This window comes from Asterias amurensis, chromosome 9, assembly GCF_032118995.1.
Source record: "Asterias amurensis chromosome 9, ASM3211899v1".
Taxonomy (NCBI): domain Eukaryota; kingdom Metazoa; phylum Echinodermata; class Asteroidea; order Forcipulatida; family Asteriidae; genus Asterias; species Asterias amurensis.
This window is the reverse complement of record NC_092656.1, coordinates 2,500,365-2,521,952: the sequence shown is the minus strand read 5'-3', so window position 1 is coordinate 2,521,952 and position 21,588 is coordinate 2,500,365. Positions and strand designations below refer to the sequence as shown.

Sequence of the window (21,588 nt, the reverse complement as noted above, 5' to 3'; positions counted from 1 at the left end):
AGTGGTTAATATTGAAATTGTCCCCGTCATGATTTCAGCTTGTTGTGAACCTCTCGTCATATCTTGTGCCAAGTCTTGTGCAATCAAATGAAGTGTAAATCAGGGAAGTGTGTTTTCACTTAAATAATATACACAATGACTAAAATGAACACGACAGGGTTTTTTTGTGGAGAAAACCTAGCCATGTAACATACACCCTTGCTAAGAAAACAACATTTAAGCCCCTCTTTTTGGAGATCAAGGATTCCAACTTGGGTAGTTTACAATGCACAATATCTTAGTTGGGGTGGTTTGATTGGCAAGTTTACTACATTGCAATTGGTAATTTCCACCAAGCTTGCTTTCTGTAGACGAGGGTCAGAATATCAAAATTGTTAGTGGACACACAACCAGGCATTTTTCCACTTATTTCACCAGTAACAACCTAATTTGCGAAGCTTGTATATAGGGCTAGTAACAGTGTTGACATAAATTAGTTATTACATGTACCTGAACCATTCCTCCATGCCTAAACCATTCAGCATCTTACTCTATGCCTAAACCTGTAATTTTGTTCAGCTTGATCAGATTCCTCTTTTGTCATAGATTTTGTGACACTGAATAACAACCCTTTCAGTTTTCCTAGAACTCTATTCCTCAGGTTCTATGGGCTGATGCAAGGCTGGTGAAAACAAGTCTCCACTATGCCAAGTCTTGTGCAATGCTAATGCAAGAAGTGAAAAACAGGGAACTGTGCTTTCACTTTACCATAATACACAATGTAATACACTTGTTTTGAATAGAGGAAACCTAACAATAGTTGTTATTGTTTTCAATTCCAGTATTGCAAAACACAGCATGCCCCAGTGCCATTTCCTGGTTCCTGCTTTTTACATGCTGGGTTTGAATGTAACACATATCAAGTTGTATTGTTTGTAAATGTACTCCCTGAATACACACCAACATTATGCATGTTTCAGGAAGTACTGTATTTTAGTGGATGGAGAGCTTGGTATTTTGAAATGTCAAAACATTCCAGTGGTTTTGTCTGAAAATTTCATTTTATATTTGTGGAGGGGTTGAAAAGTAAACACGCATGCTTCTTTTTTAGGAACAAAAATATCTTACACGGATGTCAAATGACTTGCTCAATGATGTACACATTTTGTGAAGGTTAAAGGGAAATTACATCCTCTCATTTCATTAATTCTGGTTATGAAGCCAAAAACTCTCAGAAAAGAAAACTTAATCACTGTATTAGCAGCCAAGAACCCAATGGAGAGAAATATTGTGGGTTTGTGGGTTAGGATTTAGACAATTTTGTTCCAACAATCTGTTTAGATATGTGTGCCAGTGACTGCCAAGAAAAACAAGAGCAAATGGTTGTACTAAAAATTGGTCAGGGATTCCTTGGTTTTAATTCATTATCACAAACAGCATTGGAAAAAAGATGCAGAGAAACTAGCCATCAGGGTCACAAAGGCATGGAAGAATTAGACACAATGGGAAGCTCTAATAGCACTGAATAATGCTGACCTAATTTGTCTTCAAAATCTGGTCTTTAAATTTAGCCTAGTGTAATTATGCTAAATTCAAGTGCTCAGGCAACTGTGAGGCCTACATTTAAAGAAAAAAGGGGGGTCAGCAATTGTAGGCAAATCTGGATAACTCACTCTAATTGTATTCTGATGAAATTCCATATATTCATTTTAATTAATATATTCATTTATTAGTCTGTGTGTTTTAATTGAGGACCTTCACACAATGCCATATTTAGGCAGAAAATAAATCTACAAGTCCGAACAGTGGACACTTGACCTTAATATTGAATTCTTGAAAAGATGCCAGCCCATTCCTGTCATGGTCAGCGAACACATAAACCAACATTGTAAATTATTCACATACCAAAAAGAAAAAGATAACTGGGTCCCCAGACAAGGAATGTTGAATTGAAGCCAAGCATTCTATATCGAGACCATCCATGTCTCTAAAATTAATTTCATACATAGCAACTACTACTTGCATATTTTAATTAAATTTTCACCCCTTCAAATATGTAAAGATGACTCCATTTTGCCCTGTGAAAATTAGACATGACCTTTCATCAACTAACCACATACACCATGAACATAATTTGGAACATTCCATTCTTCACCAGAGGGGTGTTACAACCTGCTGACTTTGCACAGTGTGTGGGGGATGGTCATAATCGATTGCACAAACACAACTGCAAACGTCATGTGTGACTCAGATTCTAATTGGCGCCCTCTGGTGGCTAAACTATTGTTGGGTGTTGTGAAACAATGGCACTGCGTTGGCCTCACCGTGGGAAAACACAAACAAATGTACAAAGCCCGGATCAATAGGGCAACAAAAGTACAACATTCCTGTTGTGGTTGGATATGGCCGTGGAGATCTAAACTTAAAGTTGGTATAACAACCAAACACTACCTTTCTGAGAGACACTGAGTATTTGGCCAGGTCTGAACAGTTGGTGATGTTGCCAAGAACACACAGTAACCTTGGAAACTGTGAGATGACTATAAATAGAAATGAAACGTGGAGAGAAGCATCACTTGATTTCTACGAATGAAAGTCAAATCGTACCTCTAGAAGTGAATAATATATGTACTGCGGCAAAGTTTATTGCATAATGTGTCAGAAACTGCTTACAAATAGCTTCAAGCATCCACATGTTCCCCTCGGAATAACAAGAATGCTGAGCAAACTAAATCAGAACTTTTGGGGGTTTCAATTTTTAATTCTCAGAAATGACAAAGACATTATTATCTCCATCCAGATGGGTAATTGTTGGTTTATGATTTTGTAGCACTTTGTACTTTACTCAGTCTTGTCAGTGATGATTCACTTCTAAGCAAATAAATCCACCAAAGATTAAAGATTAAAACAAAAGACAAATATTGGTAGACATTGAAGTTATTCCTTGATTTATAAATGTCAAATTCATATTCAACAAGATAATCACTGTTTAATATCTGTCTAGAGAGAGACATCATTCATTACAGTTACAGTTAAAAAGGGTTACAATGTAAAATATTGTCAGCATTTTCGAACAAGTAAAGAAAATACTCCCCAACTCTTGTACAATGTACAGAATGGAAAAACAAATCATACAGACCATCTTAAATTATAAAACAAAACACACAAAGTATTACTTTCTGCCTGAACATGAAGAAGTTGAAATATAGAACAACCCGCAAAAAAAGTCTAATAAGTTCTCAAGGGAAAAACACCAGCTCTTCTCAGTGAGTTTAACCTAGACAGTAACTTTGCACGTCCCCAAATTTGAGAAAACATTTTGAAGAAAACACATTTTAAACTGTTGATGATGGCATAAAGCCACTTGGTCTTTATAATAATCATTGCAAACAGAAAGGCTTTCTTAAATAATTGCTACAAAGAAACCAAATACACCCATTCCTTTGGCAGCCATGTTTGATATTGTCAAACAATGGAAACATGCACGACTCTCAGCCAATGATAGCTCTTCATTGACCTTAGTGAGAGAACTGTTTTGGGCTTGTGATGTCATATATACAAACACTTGCATTTAAGGATGGATTGGAGAATACAAAACACTGATCTTACTTCTAGCTTTGTGTGTATGAAGTATGAGAAATATCCTGTTTGGTGATGAGTTCCATATAGCATTGTGTGTACCTCATTACTTGTACACTGTATACAATGAAATTGAAATATAAATCGGCTAAACATTTCTCCTTTTATAAGTACATCTCTGTTAATTATCTATCTAACTGTATATAATGACATTTAAATGCAAAGTATACCTTTGGTTGGTGGAAATCTTTTGATTGTTTTAATCCTATAAAAATGTAAATATACAATACAAAATTAACATTTAGATGCTGGCATCCATGGGTTAACTACATCAAACTTTATTATCACGAGAACAAATATATTGGAGTCTGACTTCCTCTCTGTTTCTTAAATTTTTTAGTGATTTTGTCTCACAAGAGCCAATCAAGCCTGGTAGCTTGTTCTTTTTCCATAAGGGCACCTCTACGAGGGAAGTACATTTCTACTGGAACATTTCAAGGGGCACAAAGGCACCGAGTGGGTGGTCGGGTTGGCGTAGTGGTATCTTTACCTTGCCCTCCACCTCTAGGACCGCAGTTCGAATCCCGCCGAGGGCTAGGTATTCAGTCCCTACCCGATTGTGCGTAGGTTTCCCCTCAAATAATTCTGTTTTTTTTTCCTCCCACATCTAAAACTGACACTTTTTCCTCGTCTTCTCTCCATTAGGTTATCGGCTAGTACTACAGTGATTGAGTTTGCTTTACCGAGAGTCCTTGGCTTCACAACCAGAATAAATGAAGTGAAATAAAATGACCAGGGGCATGGTGGCAATTACCTCTGAATCATATGTAGAGTATCAGGCCTGATTCATTCGAGTGACAGACAGGAATGCAAGATTGACAAACCACTAACGTTAGAAATGCAACAATATTGCATTAGTGTCCATTTTCACTAAAAAAAACAAATACAAAAATAGATAAACCTCCGTTTGTAGCACACTTAATAAAATACATCATTAAAACTACATTAGTGGTGGTAACAGTGAAAGTCTCCATTCAACTAAAAAGGTATTCATTTGGTTTCAAATGTTTATCATAATTGATAAAAGAAAAAATAGATCAACAAAAACAAGTTCATCAAAATCAACCCAGCCAAGGCTAAAAATATTGTTGTTGCATTTTTTCCTGGTACAGATGTTCAACGTGCATGACCCTTTACCCTGTTTATTCATGCGAACGGAAAATGAGTAAAATATGTACGTGGTCAACCTTGGGTTATTCTGAGCATTCTGCGGTTGTTGTCAACAGAAATACCGATGGGAATTTAATACCAACGTATTTCACACTATAGGAATGCCCTAGTTCTATACAAAAGATGAGCATACTGGCTGAGAACCGGTTTTACTCTGTTTGGTTTTTCATCAGACAGAGTAGTACCAGGCAGTAGTTATGACGAATCATGTTGCGCAAGAGTAAGGGTTTTCGGTGAGAGTGTATTCATCTATTGCAGAGCTGCCATCATTTGCATCTAATCTTGCAAGCATGGGGATTTTGTGTGACAATCAGGGTGATACTTTAACATTCAACAAAAAAAGGAAAAAAGTTTTCTCAAACTAGGAGTTTTCCAAGTTTGTTCATTAGGACATGGAATGATACGTGTAGGTTTTCAGTGAAGTTTCTGCAAAAATTGGGGATAGTTGGCAGCTCAGCTATGAGATGTCTCAGGATTAGGATTAGCAAAGTTCTCCCTAGGTCCAATGGCCAAATGCTACACTTAAAACAGCTACATGTGCAGGCCAGTTAAAGTTTTCTCCAACTTGCTAGTTCATTGTCGAAAAGCATCCCTATTTCATATGAAATATGAACCAGGCCTGATACTTCACGGAGGCAACGGAGGCGATTGCCTCCGTTGCCTCTTGTCATTGCCTTGGTGCCCTTAAAATGCTCCAGTAGAAATTTACAATTTCCTCATAGGTTGCCCTTTGCCAAAGAGAAAATGCCTTGGTGCCCTTGCCCTTTCAAAAACGAAGCATACAGCCCTGATGGACTCTTGTAAAATCCGACCCGACAGACTTGCGAAAAAGACAAGCTAACTGGTTTCCTGCTGGCTAGTCAGTGAAAAAGTTATGGCCAAACAAACCCTGGTTAATATATCACACATGCAAGACATTTCACAAGAAAATGGCTTAACACATTAAACACGAAACTGTTTTCAGTTGGTTTCGCTCCTTTTCAAAAGCACCAACTATTGAAAAGTTTGCATGCATGATGTATTACAAGTAAACCGAAAGTAAACAAACTGCATCAGGATATTGCAACATGACCTAGTATTTATTCAAGGACTTTGTTCTCTTGTGATACTTTAGAATTCTTCAGTTGGAAAACTTATAATAGTCTAAAAGGTTAGAAATATCAGGTTGAAGTTACTGCTGTCAGTTTCTGCCAACGTAAACAATGCATGCATCACAACACATGTAGAATGTAGACAGTATCAGGACAGTTTTAGCCAGAGGGGTGTCTGGGTTTCTTTTGGACAGCCTGTTCTAGATTTTGCAGCCTGTTTTATCTGTGCAAGTGAACAATTTGGACACCTAGTTTCTAAAACTTTGAGCAATTTCACCTAATCCTGGATAAAGTATTGTTTCTGGTCACATCTGTTTGACAAAAATTAATTATCCAATTTATTTCAACATTGAGTTCTTGTGGGTGTGTTTTTTTGTCACAGGCATTTGCTGAATGATAATACAGTATAGAGTATATCTGAGCATATTAAGCTAGATTTGGGGATTTTTTTCCATTTTTTTTTCAAGAAAGACCTTTTTGCTCGGATTTGTAACATAAACTTCAAAGTTATTGTGTTAAGGAGTACCATTAGAATATCAACATTTTTTTTAAATAGGCATGAAAGCCAAGACCAGGAAAACAATGCCCTGGTTTTCCCCCATGTGGTAATTCCAAGTCTAACATGATTCTTGTTTCGCTTTCCGATGACATTGTCATTATAAAGTGGCACTCCAGCCCCGGAGACATTTTGGAATGGTTCCATAAATACATCCTTCAGTCCAACACACGGTCCCTGATTAGATTGGCATGTCTGGACCTGTGCCAAGCAGGCAGGCTTCAACTTGCATTGTAGGTCGGCCATCCTTCCTCCACAACACTCATGTAATACATACATTGGGAGTGGGTGGAGAAATGGGTTGGGGATCACAAACATCAAGGAAATGAAAAATCATTGTCCCCACAATTGGATTTATACAAAGAGTACTCAAACTTCCCTACAAATTTTGCAGACGCATGGCTCTCAGCTGCACCTCAGCATTCTGTCTCCTCTTCATCTCTTCTTGGTACAGACCTGTGTACATTGTAAATCACAATACAAACTCATTTCTGTCGAGTTGAATACCACTAGAGGGCGCTATATCATTTAGACACACTGTACAATCTGTTTTTCAGTGGATGATATTGAACGGTCAGAAAGTTCTAGGGTTGGATTGAATCATAATGTGTATTGTGTCAGATGGATTCACCACATGATATCATATTGCTACTGCAGGATACTTTACCATAATAGACCGATCCATTAGGCTCCACCCACGGCGCATGTGTGAGCAAGAACACGTGAGCCTCTCCAATGTCATTCTGCACAACTCTGCCACGCGCGCTAAGCATACACACACGCATGACAGACTTTATTTTGACAGACTTTCGGTGGCGCAATGGGTTGTGATTGGTGTTGTGAATGGTCAATACGAAATGGGCAGAGCTTAACGAATCGGTATATTGCTTTGTCCTCCTATGGGAAATCCCGCTCTTACTGTCTTAAAGGCAGATATCTATTGATAAATATCAAAAGGATAAACTCACCCTCCAGTTCTCTGATCCGCTTGTCTTGCTCTTTTCTCAACTCCCTTTCTGCTTCATATTTCTTCTGCCAGTCAATGCCCCCTGCAAAACAAAAATGTAGATCATAATGTTAAAGGCAGTGGACACTATTGGTAATTGTCAAAGACTTGCCTTCACAGTTGGTGTATCTCAACATCCGCATAAAATAACAAGCCTGTGAAAGTTTGAGCTCAATCGGTCATCAAAGTTGCGAGATAACTGTGAAAGAAAAATAACCCTTGTCACACAAAGTTGTGTGCGTTTAGATGGTTGATTTCGAGACCTCAAGTTCTAAATCTGAGGTCTCGAAATCAAATTCGTAGAAAATTACTTCTTTCTCGAAAACTATGGCACTTCAGAGTGAGCCGTTTCTCACAATGTTTTATACCATCAACCTCTCCCCATTACTCGTCACCAAGTAAGGTTTTATGCTAATAATTATTTTGCGTAATTACCAATAGTGTCCACTGCCTTTAAATGGACCAAAATATTGTTTACATGACCAGATTTGAAATGAGAAAAATAAAATAAAATGCACTCAACAGAATTGAAAGATCGTTATCAGATTCATAGCCAACATCTCTTGACAACAATACTGCACAATGAGTGGACTATTACCACACAAGACCCAAACAGGGCTTGTCCAGTAGTGAGTACTACTGGCCCGCTGCTGAAATCAGTGACCTCGGGCATGCTTTCCGGTGTAAATTTCAGGCATGGTTGACAGTAGACGGGTGTCACTAAAAGCCTCTGCATGCAGCATACTTTACCATCTCCCTCTTCATGTATACATACCTGGGCTGTTCTGTTCCTTCTCCTGCATCTTCAATGCTGCAAGGTTGAGTAGTTCCTGAGCAGTCTGAACAATAAATAAAGGATCTGTGGAGGACAAAATACATTGATTTACTTCCTATTCATATCATGTGTAATTGTGTAAAACTATTGTATCATGGTCTTAAAAAAAAAAAAAAAAAAATGTTCACATTTAAGGTCTACCCATCTAGTCAGCAAATCAATTCAATTAAGATTGCAGAAGTTAGTTGTGATTTCATCACAGCGTCATTCCATAAAGCAGAAAATGTTGATGAGTTCCCCCCCTGCTCCTAGGTTTGTATTCTAGTCACCAGTAGACAACAGTCACTGCACTACATATTATTCTTGGTATTTATGGCCTATTTTCACAGACTCGAAAGAGTAACTAAAGCACAATACAAGTTTGCTTCTCAGAATAAAGTGAGTATTAAGTGACCCATCATCAAATGTTTACCATTCCGATTAAAGTGCTCCTGTAGCATCTTGCTCTTTCCTTGAGGGGTTTTGCCAGGACTGACCGGCCTCGGTGAGGTGGCCTTCTGAACAGCATCGCCCCCTCCTCCCAAATGTATCTCTCTCTCCACGCCCACTCCTGAGCTACTGTCTCTAATTGGATCTAGTTCAGGATGCAGTACACTGTCTTCACCAACTCTCAGCGAGTCTGTTTTTGAACTCATTGTCATTGAGTCAGTGAGGAGTTGAAAACTATCTCGGCTCTTTTCAAGGTATTTTTCCAGAAATTTTCTATTTGCTCGTCGGGAACTGGGTCCGGAATGCAAGTCTTTGATCACAGGCTGGACGTGTTTAGAGGCTGAGGTAGACAAAGGGTCATCCTGCAGGAGAGTCTTGGGAAGAAGTTGATGATTTCTAAGGGACTTTTGCCTCCTGTGTCTGAGCTTCTCCGTCGAAGAGTGAAGATACTGTGAAGTCTCTCTGAGGAGACGTTCCGAAGCGCTGACAGACTCTTGAATATTCTTGTCAAAATCAGATAAAAACGTCCCTCCACTGTGAATATTTTCTTCGTTCGAGGAAGGGTTTGTTTCCCTTACTTTCACGCGATGATAATCTGCATGACTACTCTTTCTGTTGTCACCATCGACAACCGATTTTGAGCCTGCTGTTTGTCCTATTTTAAAGATAAATTCCTGCCACATTCCTATCTGTTCAGTGTTTGGATGCTCTTCGTCAAGCTCCAATGCTGGAGCCTGAGGACGGTGTCGTTTTCTCCCATGCTTGTCATGGCTGTGGCCAAGGAAGGCGTCGTAGGAAAAGAAGATCCCACAATCCTTGCACATGATACACTTTGAATGGTTATGGACGTGGTATTTTGGCACTAGGAGCCCACACTGGGTGCCTAATTGGGTAACGTGTTTCACTTGTAGTTTGCAACCCATGCTGGACCTCTGTGGTGGTTGCATAACAGCCGCCCTCCCGCTGTAATCTTGTCCAACTCCACTGTCGCTGCTGTGACTATGGGACCAATAATCATTCAGTTGATCGGCTGAAACTTTCAAGGTCTGTATTGGAGACAGAGATCTGGAAATACCGGCAAAATGTGGGCCTTCTATTTCAACCAAACTCATTCTGTCTGCTGCCTCCATGGTGAGTTTATTTCACTAGGAATACCACATTTGAAATTCTCTTGTTCCGCTGATGAATCATATTTCCCTAAAATGCCAGCATCACAGAGAAAATCTGTTGAAAAAGAAAAAAAGAAAAAAAAATATTAAGAACAAAATAGAAAAAATGTAGAATATTAAATGATTAATTACTAGATAGGCATTGCTTTGCTTGATAAACTGAAAATATCCAATGATAATAATAATAATAATAATAATACAAAAAATACAAGGTATTTATAAAGCGCTCTAACTAACAGGGGAAAGTACCACAGCACTGTACACACAATTAACAAAAATCATAGAATAAACAAAATAAGCAAACAAATTAGTTGAACCATGGAGGAATAATAATTTATTCCTCCATGGTTGAACAAGTGGGTTTTGAGAGATTTCTTGAAGACTGCTAGTGAGCTAGAGTGGCAGATGCTGAAGCCATGAATCCAATTCCGCTTAACACTAACAGAAATAAAAATAGGTTTGTAAGTAAGTTAAAAATAAAGTTTATTGTTGAGGCATCTGAGCTGACATACACACATAAACAACAAAACAAAACATAAATGAATATAGTATTAGTAAAGCGAGTGACATGAGTGACAGCTACTTCTAGAAACTATTAAGTTTCCGTATGGCGCCACCACTTTTTCATTCGATATGAAATAATATAGTCATGATAGTAGTACCTAATTAACCTCAATGAGATATCCCTTTTTATTTGTAAAAATGAGTGAAAAAGTGGTGGCGCCATACGGAAAATTATCCGAAGTGAGAACTGATAGACTTACCTCCGTCTTGACCATGTTACTCTTGACATTCCGTGTCCTTACAAGATACAACAACATGCAATTGCAATTGAAGAGCAAGACATGTTATGACGATGTCGATGTGATTGAATTTGAAGTCAGAAATCACAAACGTTGTGAATCAAAATCTCTGTTTTCAACAGGTCAAATAAGTAACTACAATGTTTTACTTCACGTAATGAAATAACAACTTTTCACCATGACGAACTTGCACTGTCAAAGTGTCATGTTTTTAGAATCGTTTGTGATGATATTTTCGTCTCTACACACTTCGTCCTCATTCCTTCATTTATTTATGGCGCCTGTTCATTACATCGCCTTTGTCAATAATTATGTTAAAAAGTAACACCGCATAATACAATATTAGACATTACTTAAGTGTTCAGATATTACAAAAAATATTTTTAAAATTATTATTTAAAACAAAAACGCATTTGCCTTCAGATTTTATTTTAAAGGTATTTCAACACAAAATCTTAAGCAACAATTTCTGAAAGAGTCATATACAAATCCCAGAATGCATCATTCTGCCAACATGGCCGATAAACTACGGAAGAAAAGTAAGTGAAAAGTAACTGAAAACAACTTGAAAACTACCGATTTCTGTCTTCAATTTTTGTAGGGTGATACTGTTGCGTTATATGATGAAGGCTAATCAAATGTTACGATAAGTTATTATAGATTAAAGCTTCATATTTAGGCATAAACGGTGGAAGTTTGACCTGTGTGTACCGGGACCGGCGGCTGGCGGCCGGCCGCCGGGGCGAGTTTGTGTGTGTTGGAACGGTTCATTGGGAAGGGGGGTGGGGTGGGGGGCGTGTCACCTTAGTTCATTTTAATCTCGGTCCGAAGCCAACTCGGTCCAAAGCCAGAGGAGACTCTTTGCTTGGCAAGTTAAACGTCAAAATTGTTATCTAGGGACTGTTTACTTATTTAGACCTAGACCCAGTGACTGGGGCGCTGTACTCCTTTTTTTGATATTTTGACATCTAGTTTACTTACATCCCGCACAGAGAGGTCAGGTAAAGACGAAAGTAAAGATTTGCCTAAATTTTTTAAATATGTTATAGGGACACCTTGATTTGAATTGAAAACAGGCTGTCTGCCGACGCCGATACACTGGCACTGCAGCGCATCTTTGTCCCATATCCAAGGAGGCCGTACGGGAATGGATGCAGAAGTGCTAATGGATATTTTTCTGTATTTCCACTCGCACTTGTGTGATAACTAACCTAAATGTAATTTAATGTATTTATCCACCCTGTTAATAAAATTGGCGCTTGCACTGTTGTTGGATGTGGCTGCTGAAGTAAAATTAGTAAAAGAAACTGCAAACATTGTATTGTATGAGTAATGTACATAGAGAGTGTTATTTCATAACAAATATTGGATAATACATCCTCGGGTGCAAAAAAAAAAAAAAAAACAGAAATTGGTGGCGAGGTCGTAAAATTTGCCCCCAAAATTTGTACCGTATTTTCCTGCGGATAAGACGCTCGGCGGACAAGGCGCAGGACGCTAAAATGACAACAAAAATTTCAAACGTCAGCAGACAAGGCGCACCGCCGCACAAGGCGCACGTTTAACCGCAAACAAAAGAACACCTGGCGCCACCCGGTGTCGGTACATTGACACAAAGACGTAATTTGTTGCCTTTGAGAACCTACGTATACCAACCTTTATCAAATCAGCCAACGCTGTATATTGTAAATAACATAAAGTTCGGCCCAATCAGCGGGCAGAAACCATGGTCCACGCACTGTCTGAAGTTAATTTTATTTGCAACATGAACACAATGCCTCCCTGGACACATCCGACGTCCCCACAAACTACGAGGATCTTTGCTGATTACAGATACATTGCAACGACAGACGGACGTAGCGTGTGGGTGTAGTAATGTATCCTCCGGCCGGGATGTCGCTGCATGCACATTAATATGCACATGTACACAGTGGATTGCGCTGCTCAATCTCGAGAATCCACAACAGATGTTGGAGACCATGTGGGCACCGTATTGAACGATGTTCGCCGACGGGTTGCGCTAAGCCGTCGCATTTGCGCTGCCTGGAAATGCGCCAAAATTCCCACGTGACTGTGCGGATCCCAAGCATGCCCAGACATAGCCTGAACGTATGCAGTCAAATTCCATTGCGGACTTGAGAGCAGTGACTATTGGGCATCTATATCACTGCACGTTCATTGTATCCAAAGGGAATCACTGGATCTAGCGGCAGGGACCTTCCGGATAAAGACAGGGGCGCAGTCTAACCCAGACACGTCGAGTCTTGTCTCAATGCGTTTATTGCTGGTTCACGTAATTTTTACCAATAGAGGGCGTTTAACCTCACGCTAATACAATGTTCCAAAACGCCCTCTAGCGTTCAATGTTTCTTGTATTTATTGTCACACTCACAGTAACAACGACTATAGGCGATATCTGCTTTTGTGTTGCGTGATTAAATTTACAGACCTTGGAACGGTTGCGTTTTGGGGCTAATTTTCTGTGTCGTTTTGAGAGATTTTCGAGTCTGAACTTGGACATCGTTGATTTTACAGGCAAGTTTCATGCAAGGGCAACCATGATTTTAACAACCGTTCCTACCCGAAGTTTTGAAGCAATAAAATAAAATAAACCCTCAAAGTTTACCACACAATAGCGGTTGGGTGAATGACGTTTGTATGAAGTTATTGACTATCAATCGTTTTCGGAACGAATACCCGGCCACACAGAAAAACGTTTGTACACTGCCGACGTCTGTTGGGCCGAAAGCTAGATGCATTGCGGCATTAATGGAATGAAAGCACGGTCATGGGGAATAAACATGTTGCAGCATTGTTGAAATAATTGGACCGTCTGGGGGATTGCGGCATTGTTCGAACGAAAATACGGTCACAGTGTCTGAATAGTCTTGTTCGACCGCATTATTGAGTAAGGATTCTTCACACAAAGATCGTTGATTTGAACTGGACATGAAGGTATTTTTTATTTCACGCAGTGATCATAAAAAAAAAATCAATCGTCAGCAGACAAGGCGCACCGAAAGATAAGACGCATCGATGTTTTTGGGGTCTAAAAAGTCAGATAAGACGCGTCTTATCCGCAGGAAAATACGGTACTTACTATTTTGTTGAGATAATTTGTATTTTTGTTTTATTTCTTATGAAATGATGTGTAGCTGGCCCAAGTGTTCTCGATATGGACACGGAGCAACTGTTTGAGAAGTACACCATCGAGGAGATTCGGAAAGTTGAACGTAGCACAAGGTAATTATTATAATTATTATACATTTCTGGTAATGAAACCAAGGAATCCTCACAAGTGAACTTAAAGGCAGTGGACACTATTGGTAATAACTCAAAATAGTTATTAGCATAAAACCTTACTTGGTAACGAGTGATTGGGAGAGGTTGATGGTATAAAACATTGTGAGAAACGGCTCCCTCTGAAGTGATGTAGTTTTCGAGAAAGAAGTAATTTTCCACGAATTTGATTTCGAGACCTCAGATTTAGAACTTGAGGTCTCGAAATCAAGCATCTGAACGCACACAACTTTGTGTGACAAGGGTGTTTTTTTCTTTTTATTATTATCTCGCAAGTTCGATGACCGATTGAGCTCAAATTTTCACAGGTTTGTTATTTTATGCATATGTTGAGATACACCAAATGTGAAGGCTAGTCTTTGACAATTACCAATAATGTCCACTGCCTTTTATCACGCAAGCCTGAGGAAATATTTGAACTAAGGGTGCTTGCTATATGAACCAGAAACACCAGGGTTACCCCATCTCTTCCATGTGTGTCTGACCTAATTCCTTAGAATGTTTGAGCGTGAAACCAGGCTTTCTGCTTCTTTTCACCCATACACTCTTGGTTTGCTGAGATGTAGAAAACAGACCCATTTAAACAGCTTTATTCCACGCACTGCATCTCACTGGAACTTCTTGCTTGGTGCATGTTTCCCTCTATCCTACAATCTAGACTGTTTCATGTGGAATATCGATTCCTACCTTCAGTTCGCCTAAACTATTTTCCTCTCAAATAGTTTCTTCTTGTAGCCCCTTTCCAATAGTGGCTTTTAGCTGTGTTTAATAGGGACTTGCATTGAACAAAATTAATTTAAAAAGACACTCCAATGATTTACCGCTTCTAATCTTTTTTATTCTATATTTCAGAGCTGAGATTGAGAAGAAGAAGGAAGATCTGAGACAGATGGTCGGGTAAGTTCTGAACTCAAGATGTTGTTTGTTTCGAAAACCAGATGTAGTTAGTATCATTGAACAAATTTATTCTACAGCTGTTCGGTAAATTCTCAAAAGGCGAGCGAGCTCTAGGGACAAAAAAACATTTCCGTAGGAATAAGCACGGGGACTGCCAGAATGTTCTGCTTCACCAAAATCTTTCTGCACCACAGGAACAGTCCCATATGAAGGAATCAGTGCGCTAGGAATTTAAAGGAACACGTTGCCTTGGATCGGACGAGTTGGTTTATAAAAAGCATTTGAAACAGTTTGTTATGAAATGCATATGGTTAGAAAGATGTTTTAAAAGTAGAATATAATGATCCACACAAGTATCACTCAAAATTCGCGAACTAACACAATCGGCCATTTATGAGAGTCAAAAATTTGACTCCCATAAATGGCCAAATGGCCGACCGTGTTAGTCGACGAGGTTAAAAGAAAACCATGCAATTTCAAGGCATATTTGTGTAGATCATTGTATTCTACTTTTACAACATCTTTCTACCCATATCCATTTTATAACAAACGGTTACAGAACGCTTTTCAAAGACCAACACGACCGATCCAAGCCAACGTGTTCCTTTAACTGTTCCAATGTAAAGTTGAAGCAGTCCAATGAACTGGTCCATGTACCGATCCATGTGAATGTTCCTGCCTTTCAGACTTCTGAGACTCATTTCCTTTTGTATTTATTCTGTTTGTCAACCCAAGGACTCTCTGAAAAGCAAACTTACTCACAGTACTTTTCAAGAACCCAATAGAGGAAGGAAGTTTTTGTTTTAGGTGTGAGAGGAAAATCCTAGAGAATTATTCCAGGGAAAACCCACACAGACAGGGAGGGATGACTGCAAATCCAATCCACCTTTTGCCCCCAGCAAGGAAAGATTCCACTAAGACAACCCGACTCTTCCTTATTAAACCCCATTTTCTCTGTGTTTTTTTCCAGTGAGAGATACAGAGACCTTATCGATGCTGCAGATACTATCTCTGATATGAAAGCTTGCACAGAAAAGGTTTGTCTACTTAATCCTACTACTCCTTTATTATCTTAAAGGGCAAATTATGCCAAACTATGCAGATCTAAGGGCAATAGACCATCAAGTCTTTTGCCTTTTCCAAAATTTTTGAAAACCGCTAGCCAACCAATGCCACCTTGATTGTTAATGAAAAATGTGTCAATGTCCTAACTTTTAACTCCACAAGAGTAATTTTCAAAGACTAAACAAAATATCCCATGCGGGGATCTTCATCCTTGAAATGGGCTTTTATGATTGATCTTGGTGCTTGTATTCAAGACATCTTTCCTTACTTTTGGCTCCTCTTTTCCATCACAGATTGTAACAGCTGTCCAGGGTATGCAAGGATATTGCAGCAAGCTTCAGAAAACCCACATGACCAAAGGAGTGTTGGCTTCGCCGAGAATTAATAAGGATGAAAGGTACAAAGCACAATTTGCCTTCATTATTTGTTGATGTTAATTGACTACGTAAATCCAGAAGACGTTTTGCGTGAGCTTGCAGGACTCGGTACTGCACTGCTAAACTCGTCAATAATAAATAATAATGGACACTTTTATAGCGCCGGTATCCGGCACTGCTCTACAAAAGAACAACCATTAAGCAATGAAAGAAGCATAACATGATAAGACAAAATAAATTAAACAAAATTCCTCTCTGTGAAGATGAGTTTTTAAACTGTTCTTGAATATGTTGAGTGATTTGGAGACTTTCACAGTTTCCGGGAGGGAGTTTCAAAGCCTCGGCGCTGCGCTTTGAAAACTTCTCTCTCCCCAATCGATGATTTGGCATTTTTTCCTGGAGGAGTTTTGTTTTGTAGATCGTAAGCCACGATGTCCTGGGGTGTATATCTACACGAGATCACTTAAATATGCTGGGGCATCCCCTTGCAAGATCTTGAAAATAATGAGGCACAGTTTATATTTAACCCTTTGTTTGATGGGGAGCTAGTGCAAGTCGGCTACCACTGGTGTGATGTGTTCCGTTTTCTTGGTGTAAGTGATTTTTGCTGCAATATTCTGTAATCGTTGAAGGCGAGAGAGTTGCGTATTGTTAATTTCGTATAAGATCGAGTTGCATGCATCTATCTTGGATGTGATGAAAGCATGGACAAAGGTTTCGGCAGCTTCCCTTGTCAAGCTTGGGAATAAAGCAAGGAACACTACCATAGATCCCTCTCGAGCTGCTCCCAGGTAAAGAAGGTTGTGATCCCTGTGTGCATCAGTTACAGGTGAATAGCTTCTGACTGGCACCCCTTAACAAAGATATTGACAAGCTAGGGCAAACGCCAACCTTAGGGCTAGATAGCTCAGTTGGTAGAGTGCCGGCACATTAATTTGATTGTTGCAAGTTTCTATCCCGCTCTAGTAATTTCTACTTGTTTGAAACAGTTTATGTCTAATTTTGTTACAGATCGCCCAAAAATGAGTTCTATGCGATTGCCTCTCAAACAAAACTTCTAATGGACATGCCAGAAAAGGTAAGCATGTTCGTTGGTAATGACTCGGTGCTTGGCAATGAAGGGTTCAGGTTGGCTCAGTGGTTTCTTTCCTTGATTCTTGGTTTGTTAATCTCTCTACAGCCCCATTCGGGCTGAACTGGGATGTTGTGGGAAAGTGACGTCAACAGCCGGATGGATAAGGTGCCAAAAGAAAAAGATAAAAGGTGTACTTTTTACAGGTGCAGGAAAAGAAGGGATGAATTTAAAGAACAATGTTGCCATGCAGAGGCTGGAAAGCACTAAAAACTAACCTCTACAGCGGTTCGGAACTTTATGTGTGCTCTCGGAACATTCCGGCCCGGTTCGCGACGATCCCCCACGCAGCAGGTTTGGGGAGTTGTTACATAAGAGTGGACTAACCACTAGGACCTGGTTGTTAATGATTTCATGTCTAAAAGATGCAAGTACTGCTTCAGACCTCTTTATTCAAGTACATCTGTAGCAGCAGGTTTGGGGAGTTGTTACATAAGAGTGGACTAACCACTGGGACCGGGTTGTTTATATTTTCATGTTTAAAAGATGCAAGCACTGCTTCAGACCTCTTTATTCAAGTACATTTGTAGCAGCAGGTTTGGGGAGTTGTTACATAAGAGTGGACTAACCACTGGGACCTGGTTGTTTATATTTTCATGTTTAAAAGATGCAAGTACTGCTTCAGACCTCTATATTTTTTAAAGTACATTTGTAGCAGCAGGCCTGGGGAGTTGTTACATAAGAGTGGATTAACCACTGGGACCTGGTTGTTTATATTTTCATGTTTAAAAGATGCAAGCACTGCTTCAGACCTCTTTATTCAAGTACATTTGTAGCAGCAGGTTTGGGGAGTTGTTACATAAGAGTGGACTAACCACTAGGACCTGGTTGTTACGCTCGGGTATTCTCCGATGGGCCGAACCGCTGTGGAGTTTAGTATTTAGTGCCTTCCGCAGAGGCTGCATTGCTCTGATGGCAGGGATGACTGATGTTTGGAAAACCTGTATGGATGGAGCTATGTGTATGGATTAGGGTTATGGATGGAGCTATGTGTAGGGCAGCAAATGGTGGGAGCCTGTTCCAAACTTGGGAAGAAGGCGTATTTGTATGCATTAATGGTTGGAATTATTAAGGTGTATTTGAGTGGGTGATCGACTCGTCGTGAGATATGTGCCTTTCAACTCTGTGAACCCCCATTCAGATCCCACCTCAAAACTACAGCATTGCATGTGGATTGGGTTTTCATTCCATACCTGATTGCATGGGTTTTCCCCTTTGGGGTTTTCCTCACACATCTAAGAACTGAACAATGAACATTTCTCCTCATTGTCCTATTCAACCTGTTATTCGGGCTGTTTGTGCTGCTCGATGTGTTAAAAAATCAAATCAAATAAAGTGTGAGAGCTTAAGAATTTATGTTCGTTTGTAGATTTGGAGTGCTGTTGAAAACAGTGAGCATCTTAAAGCAGCTGAACTGTACCTCTTGTCCTGCCACATTGTGAGCAGTCTACAGCTAGATGGCAACACTCAGCAGTCTGCTAAACTTCTTGCATGGTTTCCCGTGTTATCACGTCAGTGGGCTGCCATCAGCCACTTCAAGGCTGGTATTCTACAGGTCAGTAAAACTCAGTAGTCTGCAAGCGCACTATAATTATCCATGTAGGACTCCTATATTTTGGAGCGTTTTTGAAGTATACATGGCAAAATAAAGGATGACATGCGATGATTGTTTCATTAATCAATTGACTTGCATCGCTGTGTACAGTATATCAAACTAGCTATAGATTATCAAAATGTGAAAGGAAACACAAATACTGATAAATGAGGCAATTCAATTGTTGATCTGTTCACTTCTTTGCTCTATTTGTTGTACTTTCCAGAGTTGCCGGAAATTGCTGAAAAACGGCAGTGTTTCTGATCAGGTGAGTTAGGAAACGATAATTAAGTACGTCTCTAAACTTTGGACTGCAAAATGTTCTACTTGGAGAACTGGTTTTCCAATTTTTTAATACTCGTGCAAGAATCATCAGCTATCATTACTTTTTGGAATACTGAATGGTATAAGGGAACTAACTGTTTTTTGGCGTATGTGTTTTCCTAAGTTGTTCTTGGAAAGTTTGTAGTAATATTGGCTTCTGAATCTGTCTGTACTGCAGTGCTAACACTATGTTTAACACTGCGTACTTTTCATTATGGTCTGGGGGATGTCCAAGAGTGTCAGGGTTATCCTGTTTCTTTATTTACGTGTTTATGTCCCTTATACTGTATGTTTGATGTAATTTTTATAAATCTTTTTATCTTCTCCATTTTTCGGAGGTTTTGAGGAAATAAATAAATAAATAAGTTAAAAGATAAATGGCAGGTACTTTGAGTTCTTAACATGTCTTTTCTGAATGGTTCTTTAGGCAACAGCTGAAGCACTTTGTTCCATCATGCTGCTGGAGGAAACCTCACCCCGTCAGGTGTTCTCTGAATTCCTGCTGGCAAGAAAGGTTTGTGTTTTTAACTCACATTTGAAGACATTAAGTCTTTCCAGGAAGATAATATTCCTTATCTTCGATGTAATTGTCACATCAACATTAGCATGTCCCTAAAGTTACTTATGTCACTTATTATATTTTGCATTTAGGCGGCTGTCCAGCACTGCTTTCATTCAAGTCAACACGGTAAGGGATCACTCTCTGTTTAATTTTCTATAAATCTAAGATGACAAATTCATAATTAATGGAAGGCTTGTAGTTGCTTTTAGATGTTTACATGTTGTTTAAAGCCACTGGACCCTTTCGGTAAACAGTATTGTCCAAGGCCCACACTTCGTGTATCACAACTTATATATAAAATAACAAACTTGAGAAAATTTAGGCTCAATCGGTCATCGGAGTCGAGAGAAAATAACGGGAAAACCCACCCATGTTATTTGTAAATCTGTGAACTTTTTTTTTTTTTCTGTACTGAAAGGGTATAATGGCTTTAAGTTACTTGGATATGTAGCCTAATAAATGTGGAATCAGGTTGGCTTAGTGGTTTGTGTGGAGCCCTGTTCAAATCCCACCTAAGTCCAGAGCCTTGCATGTGGACTGGGTTTTCAGTCACTACCAGATTGCATGGGTTTCCCCATTGGGGTTTTCCTCCCACATCCAAAGCTGAACATTTCTTCTCATTTCCTATTCATCCTGTTTATGGTGCTTGTTGTGCTGTTGGATGTGTAATCATTCAAACAAACACATAAAAGAAAATAGAAAAAAAAAATAATGAAATTTACCATTCCTGTCAATAGCGTTTGATCAAAACAACGAATTTGGCTTTTTCTTGGCAGGTATGGGTGTGAAAGGTCAGATATGCAGTGTTATTGAGTTGATATGTGTGACAGTGAAGCAGATGTATGCAGTATTCTACCACCAGCAAGACAGGCCAGAAGAAGGTAAGTGAAAGACAAGCCCACCATAGTTCTCAATAAAAGTCTTTGGTTATTGTTTCACTGGAATTTAGGGCTTATCCTTATTTGTGTCTATGGCTATGAATGATGCTTAGGTTGCGGCTGTAGTCTTCATCAAAGTAGTGTACTCCTGAGTTCAAGTCTCTGATTTAATTATGAGTCACTAATATAAAACGAAGCAACTTGAATATGATGCCCAACGGTCAGGTGTAGAGTCCTGATGTTCTACTGGAGCGTATGCCACTTTGAGTTTCAAGAACCATAGTCTTTTTGTTTTGGATGAGTCAGCACATTTAGCGCGTTCTTGGTTTGATGATAAAACTAATTTGATTGACAATGAATTTGATGTTTATATCCACAGACCACTGCAACCTGTTACTGAGGACTCTGGAGGAGGTGACTAGTGATCAGCATTCTAGTGAGTAGCTGTCAACTCTTTCAGTTCCAAGGTCGAACATGTACGATCTATTTTGTATTCCGAAAGCGCTTTCTTGTACGAGTACATCATTGTTTTTTCTTTCAAATTTATGATTACCAACTCTGTACTTTCTTTATAACAGATAAGAAGGGCATCTTGCAAAGTGAGATGGCGACAGCATCATTCACAAAACATCTCCCGCTATCAGTCATTAGTAAGTACACATTATTAAACTCCTTAGTTAACTTGAAAGTATACTGTCTACCTTTGAGTGTCCCTAAATTTGACAGTCACCCCTGCCTTTGTTAGCAATGTGTGCCCAATGTAAACCCTACTTTTTACAACT

General features: G+C 39.3%; 3 protein-coding genes across 3 annotated transcripts in view; 2 read left to right on the top strand and 1 right to left on the bottom strand.

Annotated features, from left to right (window-relative positions):
• LOC139941959 (S-adenosylmethionine-dependent methyltransferase Rv2258c-like) overlaps positions 1 to 21,588 on the top strand; it is a 71,317-nt gene that overhangs the window by 42,329 nt on the left and 7,400 nt on the right. The gene's annotated exons all lie outside the window — the stretch shown is intronic.
• Positions 3,881 to 10,926, bottom strand: LOC139941958 (uncharacterized). The gene is made up of 5 exons (XM_071938606.1): positions 10,639 to 10,926; positions 8,689 to 9,929; positions 8,217 to 8,300; positions 7,404 to 7,484; positions 3,881 to 6,891 (listed from the first exon to the last, which is right to left on the bottom strand). Exons 2-5 carry the CDS (start codon positions 9,833 to 9,835, stop codon positions 6,815 to 6,817), a joined length of 1,389 nt encoding a protein of 462 aa, XP_071794707.1. The 5' UTR covers positions 9,836 to 9,929; positions 10,639 to 10,926; the 3' UTR covers positions 3,881 to 6,814.
• The window catches only part of LOC139941957 (conserved oligomeric Golgi complex subunit 1-like), a 48,504-nt gene continuing 38,097 nt past the window's right edge, over positions 11,182 to 21,588 (top strand). The window contains exons 1-13 of the mRNA XM_071938604.1: positions 11,182 to 11,216; positions 13,833 to 13,920; positions 14,830 to 14,874; positions 15,845 to 15,911; positions 16,233 to 16,336; positions 17,328 to 17,394; positions 18,818 to 19,003; positions 19,269 to 19,310; positions 19,794 to 19,880; positions 20,018 to 20,054; positions 20,705 to 20,809; positions 21,186 to 21,242; positions 21,385 to 21,456. Coding sequence (XP_071794705.1) covers positions 11,192 to 11,216; positions 13,833 to 13,920; positions 14,830 to 14,874; positions 15,845 to 15,911; positions 16,233 to 16,336; positions 17,328 to 17,394; positions 18,818 to 19,003; positions 19,269 to 19,310; positions 19,794 to 19,880; positions 20,018 to 20,054; positions 20,705 to 20,809; positions 21,186 to 21,242; positions 21,385 to 21,456 — 982 coding nt within the window. The 5' untranslated portion in view covers positions 11,182 to 11,191. The remainder of the gene's footprint in view (positions 11,217 to 13,832; positions 13,921 to 14,829; positions 14,875 to 15,844; positions 15,912 to 16,232; positions 16,337 to 17,327; positions 17,395 to 18,817; positions 19,004 to 19,268; positions 19,311 to 19,793; positions 19,881 to 20,017; positions 20,055 to 20,704; positions 20,810 to 21,185; positions 21,243 to 21,384; positions 21,457 to 21,588) is intronic.